We start from the raw sequence: 8,552 nt of genomic DNA on the forward strand, positions 1-8,552 counted from the left end.
CGTTCCCCTCCAGGGTGCCACTGTAACGACTGACGTGTGTTTTCCTGGTCCAACTTCTCCGCGTGTCAGTGACTGACAAAGGAAAAGTTCTTGGCCATTAGTCGCCTGTGCATATTGCAACACTCGTCATAAAGTCACAGCCACAGTTAAAGCTTCCTACATGGAAATTTAATGCCGTACGCTTTGCCAACATTCAATCCACATTTGCACCGGGATTTCTCACTCAGGACGACGTCCTCTGTTCTTTGGACAGTCCGTCAAACCCTCCCTGCTCGACTTACTTCCCCACATCCTGCAGAATTTCACACAGCACTCTTTTAGAGTCCATATTTTTAATAAAAAGACATAAACCGTACATAAACGATACATGAGGCCAATGTAACATTATTCTGTAAAGCCGCGAGCAGAGCCATTTATGCCGTCGTCGTCTTGGTGACATGATAGGCAGGCGGTGGCGATCAGGCCAAGAAACTGCAGGAGAAGTTCACGGTCACAGCAAATCAGCCACACGCTGCTCTTTCCTCCTTTTTTAATCGAATGGGGATCATAATTTGCAAAATGAACACTGTGCAGACACTCATCGAGATCTGAGCCCATTGACTTCTGATGAGTCGCCCCCTGCTGACCATGAGAAAGAGTGCATGTTTGTGGCTCTTCTTGCAGAGCTGCAAGCCATGCTTATCCTTCATTTACAGTCTGCGGTGAAAAGCAGCATTCATCAGCCACGAGTGAGGCTCCTATCGTGCTAATCATTGCCGTTTTGTTGGAACATAATAATAAGGAAGCATAATTTGTGTTGCAATCTGGTTGGCGGTATTTTAAGACTTCCGTGATCCCAAGAGCAGCAGCAGCAGCAGCTGAATAAAAATAACGCTGTTATTAAGCACTCGGAGGCTCCGGACAAAAGCCGCTTTCACTCTGTGTCTGTGTTTGTCATTGTCTCCATTATTTTCCTCAAGCACCCCGCCCATAACAATGTAGTTATCAAATGTGATGAGAAACTAAGCATGTATTTACAAACTCACATCTTTGTGCCAAACAGGTGGTGTGTGTGTGTGTGTGTGTGTGTGTGTGTGTGTGTGTGTGTGTGTGTGTGTGTGTGTGTGTGTGTGTGTACATACGTGCCTGCCAACAGCTAGGTGTGGAGTGAAAGAGATGAGAGTGTAGCAGATGTTCTGATAGCTCACTCATTTAAAAGATGAACAAAACTGGCAGCGTGCGAGCTCAGAGTTCAGATCCAACAGTCGGGGTTACGAGACCTAAATTACACGTTGCCTCCGTAGCTAGCGTGAATGATTAGAACGAGTCCCGCAATAATATTCTGGCTTTTGTTTCTGTTTTTGCACCGAAAGTTTGGCACAATAATGAGATGGTAAACGACATGATTGCGTTCCCCCTAAGAGCCTCGGATGTGTAATTTTGGATTTCTTCATTGCAATTGTGCGCTGAGATTGTCTCTCTCATGTGAGGAAATTGTTTTACAGCCCCGTGGCCAGGTCAGCGTGCTTCACTGTAAAATGAAAACAACGCAGGGACAGTAATGGAAAAGCAGTTTCCTTTTAAATTCGTTAAAGCTGCTGCTATGACTGACAGTGTGTTACACTGTCTTTGTCTTATAGTAATTGTGAGTACACTGTATGCACTGTTGTGAAGCATCTCAGTGAGGACGAAGGCTGAAAAGTTTCTATTTACATCAAAAACTACCAGGAAGCAAACTCGATTCACTCAATAAAAAACTGTGAGCTGAGCTTGAACAGGCTCAGTATAGACGAAGTTCAGGCCCCAGAAAAAGAGAACAGTGTTAGCTGCATGTTAAACTGGCTGCTTGGATCGATGCGTTCCCCGGAATAAGTGTAAATGTTTGCGACTGTGTTGGAGAGCGTATGACGCCGATACGCTGCTTATTTATTAATGAATTCATTGATGCAAGCCCACTATTTCCTGAGCGGTGAGACAGGCGGGATGCGATTCGACTATTTGTGCTAAAGTGTGAGGAAAAAAGGGGGAATCCAAATTATAGGTGCAGCTGTTTCTGTTTACATTTGCTGCATCTTGAGTTTTGCTGATGTGGAAATGTTCCTGAAAAGGTCACAACAATGCAAAGCTTGGGAGTGTGAGGATGTCAGTGTGCATCTCCGTGTTTCGCTAAACAAAAGAAGATTAAGGATCCTTTTTTAAAACGTGTAACTGTGTGCACGTCAGCTCGGTGAGAAGGACGAACGTGAATGTCTGCGAGTCTCTGACTTACGTGTAAACAGCTGTGTTCACTGGACTGAAACTGATGCACCGTTGAATATTTAATATTTAATCTTCTTTTACAACAACCGGTAGAACGAAAACACACAGGAGCAAGAAGGAAACAGGTCGGAATGACTGGATCGTTTTTGGATCGTTATCCTCACATCAGTTAGGATGGAGGCCGTTCAAGACGCGCACAAAGTGAAATTTAATAATGCTCACTTTCTCTAAGCCACTAAAGACGTACAATTATCTTAGTGTGTGGTTGTGTGTTGTAGTTTGGATGGTTACTGTGCTGCACACGTGAAGTGGAAGTGAACTGTTATCGTGTGTAATGCACGGATTACAACCAGAAGGCAAACATCTGGCGCGCACACATCGAAAGCCAGACCAGCAGACAACCAGGGCAAGCACAACCGCAGTGATGTGCATCTGCACTACAGTCATGGTGCTGCAGATTCGGAGTGCACGGTTATCACACACGTAGTTTACGAACAGCATAACCAGTGTGCTCATGTCAGACGTTACTTCTGTTTATGCATATTTTACTTTTTCTTATGGCCAGAAAAAGCAGCTCTCCCCGGGTCCTCCCCGGGTCCTCCCCGGGTCCTCGTTGTTAGGTTTGTGTTACGCTTGAACCAAAAGGTTTAACTGGAAAAACTGTTAAATATAAGCAGATGGAGTTTAATGGCTTTGACTGCATATTTAATGTAGTATAGGTGAGTCAAACATAAGGCCCGGGAGCCAGAATCGGCCCACCAAGGCCATAAATTTTAGACTTTTAATTGTATTGTCACAGCTCTCCCTGCTGATAAAGAGTCAGTAAAGTCCCCCATGGCCTTTCATACTACACAAAGGTAATTAACTAACAGATAACCAATAAACGCCAGAAAAAATCCTAGTTTTCACCATCTACTATAGAAATGCACTTGTTTTGTTGTTTTTTACACAGAGAAAAAACATTTTCTGTGCATTTAAAAAACGTTGTGCTTTATAATCACAGGACTGTCTGGGTAACGAGCTCCCAGAACTTTTTCTGTAGTTTCACACTTCAGCTGAACGAGTCGTGCTGACTGGTTTCTTTCATTTCCTACAGCAGCGTTTCTTTATCATGTAGAATAACTGAGACTGTTGATTGTATTATGTCAGCGATTAACTGTGTCGTTAAACTTCTTTACACTTGTGTGGCCCACGATGTCCAGTGACATCTCTGTTCTTGTTTCATTGAAGGAGAGACTAAAAGTTTAAAGAGGCTTCATGAAGAGTTTGACGTGTTTGAAAATATCGAGTGCAAAGACGTAAATCACCACATGCTACAGCACATCGATGGTGTCATGTCAGGACTCAACACCTCCTGAAACGCCGTGATTTTCCTGTATAATCTGCATTATTCTCCGTCCACGGTCACTTGTTAGAAACTGTATTAAGAACAGAAGAGGCTGCCCTTCTGTCCCCATCATCACCGGCCTCCTGGTTAGGCCTGACACATCTGGGATATAACGTTCCCCTCGGGTTCCCCCCTCTCTCTCTGTCGGAAACCCAAATGGACACACACGTGCTCAGAGACACAGAGTTGGAGCCATCGGTCGCAGCAACAACCCCCTTCGTGTCCACTGGGAACAGGTACGTGTCATTTCCTGTTCTCGTCTTCACCTGTCACAACCTGACTGAAGCAGTAAAATCTGAAAACGCTGGAAGCAGAGAGCACGGGGAAGGAGAGGACTGGTCATAACAGCAGCAGGTATAGAGGTCTGGTTATGAAAACACAACTCAACTGCTGTTACTGTGTATTACTGTGTAATAACTGGCTATCTAAAGGACACGATCATATTATCATGCATTCAAACATCCCAGCTTTAATAACATCCATTGTCTCTGCTTCATCTAGTGGAAATTTAAACAGCTCATTATTACTGCTCAAGTTAAGCAGAAGAAAAAAAGTGTCAGGTTTGTACAATGGATTGCTTTAATGCTTAAATTATTGTCGAGCTGAAAAAAAATGCTTGCCACAGCTAACAAGGTCCATGCAACGCTAGCATATTATAATAAATTGTGGTTACACAGCTCAGTAAAGTGGCACACAGAGTAATGGTCCACATTCATCACTTTACACACACTGCACACTAAGAAGCACTCCTGATAAACAACAGCTTCCGCTAAAATATTAAAAAGCACAACAGGAAAAGGAAAACACCAAAGTTCACCTAATCCTTCACGACACACTAGCAACATGCTGCTAACATAATGGGCTGGGAACACAATATAGTCCACAGCTGGCCACTATTAGTAAAAGTCCCATGACCTAGACATGTTAATCCCTGTCCAGACATGTGGAAAACCCTCCCGCAGAGCAAGATGATTAACTTTAACCCCGCGATATGTTGGAGAATCCATGACAGAAGCACAAATACTACAGTTGTTTGGACACAGACACAGGTTTGTTATCTTAGTTGCTCTGAAAATCACAGAGCTCTTCACAAGCAAACAGAGGGAAGGACCAAAGATCACAGTGCAGCTATTATTAACTCATTCACTGCCATTGACGTCTATAGCTGTCAATTGCAGTGAATGAGTCAATGGGTTTAACTCATTCACCGCCAATGGCTGGCAGTGAATGAGTTAAGTTTAAGAGTTTCAGAGCCTAAGAGCTGCTTTGGGAAACATAAAGGGTTCAATAGTCATTTCAGCTACATGTAAAGCTCAGCAAATGATCTCAGGATAGATAAAGAAACACTGCCGGGTAAAGAGTACTCTCCTGGAGGTCAGCATGTTATTATCCAAGTGCATCGTGCAGAGAGGACTTGAAGAGGGAAATGCAGAAGGTTCAGCACAAGGTGCAAACCAGTGTTCAGTATCAAAAGCAAGACAAACCCCATCTGGAAGCACCCTTCATAATGATGGGCCACCAGTCTTTACTGATGATGCATAAGAAGAAAGAACCACTGGGATGAATTCTCAAGTGTAGGGACAAACTTCCTGCTCATATTCCACCAAATACAGCAAAGTTGCCTGGACAGGCAGTACAGATGGATGATAACCCACAAATACAGTGAAAGCAACTGACACATTTTTGCAGGTCCACAGGTTCTGGACAAAGAATGTGCCATCAAGTATTTAAAATGTAACATCTGGTTTCATATGACACGCTTGAATCCTTGAATTAAAGCTGAGATTCTGGCATTGTAGTGAAAAAATCCAAATCCAGCACCAGGAAAACTGTGTCGCTGCAGCGTTGAACATGCTGTGTACACGTGCAAAATCTACATATCAGAGCACAAAGCCACACACAGGGCAGATAAAAAGACGACGAGGACGAAGACAAAAATCTCTGATTTAAAGAGCACGTGTTTGGTTTTGAAATATGATCGTTTAATTTATCGTATATGTGCAGATGTATTCCACTTTCATTCCTGCATTATCCACGCATGCAACTTTATTTCATCTGTGTGTAGTTTGTCCTATCATCCACGTGTGTGCGCTCCTACCGGGCAGGTCACAGCCGAGAACCTCCATCCTCATGCCGATCCCGGCGGGCGACCATCTCTCTGGAAAGACTCGGATGTGCTGAGTCACTATCTCGTCAAACCTCCGCACCTCGGGAGTATCGTAGTGGCCGTTGCCCTCAAAGATCTGAGGAAGAATGTGAAAGGTGAGCACGAAACAGTTTCACTGCATTTGATGCTAAATTCTTTGACATCGTTTCAAAGGCAGTCAGCAATACATTTTTGCCTGGTGCCCAAATCTGTTTGACCATTTTAAAAAATTCCTAAAACAACAGAAAATCCAGTGGAGGCTGTCAAATGTTGGTATTTCACTATCCCGCCTGATGAGAAACCAATAAAAAAATGGAAGTCTTGATAAATAAGACACTAACTAGCATTGTTTCCCCGCCCAGAGCGACATGTGTCAAAAAAACAACAGACAGAAGATGTTTCCTTTGATTTCCAAATCGTCTTTGAGGCAGAAGAAGCCTCTGGCAAAAGCACAAGATTTATTACAAGCTTCATACAGACAAGACTACAGCGATCCTTTCAAAAAACGTGGGCCGTGAAAGTTGTACTATTGGTTTCATTAATTGAACTGTATCCTCTGTGTTCCCCATTTCTGAAATTTTAAAAACCGTAAGATGAATTTCCCAGGACGCTCATTTAAAAAGACAGGCAGATGAGAGAGAAGAGGATTTTAGCATCAGGAGAAAATCCAGGCACTCAGTAGTACTATTAAAGCGTTTTAAGACATAGACTCAGAAAGCAGAACAAAGTTTAAAGTGCCCGTCTCGCAGTGCGTTAGACGCCAGCAGTGCTGAGTGGTGATGCAGGAAAGACATTTTTAATTAACACCCATGAGAGACAAATAGAGGATGAGAGACGAAGAGAGGGAGAGCGCAGGACTCGGGGAGAGGAAGACACAGAAGCACGAAGAATGACGAGCGAGGTGATTAAATTGAATTATTATCGGAGCCGAGGCTGTAATAAAGCGGCGTTTTTGCGAAAAATGACAAGAATGAAAAAGACAAAGACGAGGAGAAAGAGAGGGAGACGGGGGGAAAGGCTCGGCTGAGAGACGGCTATAAATAACTGCAAATGAGTGAGAAGTGACGGCGGACCAGAGGACAGAGGGGGCCCCCATTTGTGTCAAAAACAAGGAGAGAGTGTGTGTTCTCCTCTACCTTAGCAAACCCAGTCTTGCTGTCAGTGATGTAGGTCCAGTCTTTGCCATTCGAGCTGTGAGCCAGTTTGTACTTCCTGACAAATGCTCTGTTCTCCGCACTGCCCTCCAGGCCTCGTGCACCTTGGGTAATAATGCCACGCACCATCTTGGGCACACCGAGGTCCACCTGCAGCACACAAAACAAAGTTAAACAAAGTTATTATTGCTCGCTCGCCCTCTGCGCCATGGAACCGATCAATTTCCAGATCCCCTGCCCATTGTGGCAACTGTGACTTTCCCGAGCATATAATCAATCAAACGTTGGTTTTCCATTGGGGAACTTTTAATAAGATTCAGCCTTTGGAAATGGGTTCTTCTTGCTATTCAATAGCAGTTCATGACCAAGGTCAGTTCACAAATGCAATCTAAACGACGGCTGAAAACTCCATCAGTGTTTAGAGACCCTGCTGTTGTCACGTGTGTCATTTTACAGTAATTTTGTGGGTTCGGTGGATGTTGTGATCGCCAGCGCAGGTGTGGAAAAGCCCGGCCTGCAGTATTTGATTGACCAAACCGTAGATTACATTATAAAAGACAGATGTGGATGCTTTTTTATGGCTCCTTTAGTTGCAAAAACAAGTCTCTGGGAAACTGACCCCACCCCCGCTTGATTTATCACTTCAGACGACCTTTTCTGATGTTCTGACGTTTATGGTCTTAGTGTCTGGTTTCAAGTGTTCTCCGTTATAAACTGAAGTGCGTTCCTATACTGTGCTGCCATTAAGAGTAAAATTTATGACAAAGCAGGTTTTGGTCCACGTCGTGGCTTCCTTGTGATTGACAGCTCACCCCTCGCCGCTCACACGCAGTTTAAAAAAATCAAAAGACAGAGCAGATGAAGGATGCTAGGCTATAGCGACATACCTGCAGCCACTCTTCTCCAACTATGGGTTGCGTTGGGTTGGGAAACCAGCCTGATCGACTGGCCACCAGCCTGGCGGCCCCCATGGAGCCGTGGATGTCCCTCATGGAGGACGCAGTGATTTGCGAGTCAGGAAGCAAACCAGACAACATGCCCTGCAGCTCTGAGCAGGGGGCATCTGATAGATCAGAACACAGAGAGGAAGGAGTGCTTAATGCTACCGCTGAGGATTTTTTCTCAAGTTTAAGGCAGGAAAGATGACTTCTATTTATTCTGCCAGCTTATTACAATCAGTGCACAAAACAAACATTGATACCCCTCATTTCTTTTCGTTTTGTTAATAAAAGAAAAGCAGTTTGGGAACGTTTTGGAAAACATTCCCGTCCTCTGACTCAGTGCCTCAAACATCAGTCAGCAGCTAAAAACATTAAAGCAGCAACAACATTGGTGCTAAATGGTTGATTTTATGAATTTAAAGTTTGATGCAGTGATGTGCTCTCCTGTCCTCTGCTGTTACAGCTCACTGTATGTTTACCGCTGGGAATTTCATGCTGCATATGAAACTAGTTATGTAATATTAGAGGCTGCCCGGAAGCTAAAAATCTGAAATCCTCTGGAGTAATATACAGCACTCGGTTCTTTATATGTCGCTCGTAAGAAACAACTGCAGCAACTTATTGAACGATATGCAAACATACATGGAAATAGAGTCTATAGGGCAACAACGGAGTTTGTACAACGC

The 8,552-nt window shown here is 43.9% G+C and overlaps 1 protein-coding gene across 1 annotated transcript in view; it reads right to left on the reverse strand.

The window, feature by feature from the left end:
- Nucleotides 1–8,552, reverse strand: part of LOC102199112 (neuropilin-2-like) — a 90,976-nt gene that overhangs the window by 30,536 nt on the left and 51,888 nt on the right. The window contains exons 9-11 of the mRNA XM_013913501.1: nucleotides 7,813–7,988; nucleotides 6,908–7,075; nucleotides 5,708–5,868 (exon numbers count right to left, since the gene is read on the reverse strand). Coding sequence (XP_013768955.1) covers nucleotides 5,708–5,868; nucleotides 6,908–7,075; nucleotides 7,813–7,988 — 505 coding nt within the window. The remainder of the gene's footprint in view (nucleotides 1–5,707; nucleotides 5,869–6,907; nucleotides 7,076–7,812; nucleotides 7,989–8,552) is intronic.

The sequence above is a fragment of the Pundamilia nyererei genome, unplaced genomic scaffold, assembly GCF_000239375.1.
Source record: "Pundamilia nyererei isolate P.nyererei 1_Seehausen unplaced genomic scaffold, PunNye1.0 scaffold00135, whole genome shotgun sequence".
NCBI lineage: Eukaryota > Metazoa > Chordata > Actinopteri > Cichliformes > Cichlidae > Pundamilia > Pundamilia nyererei.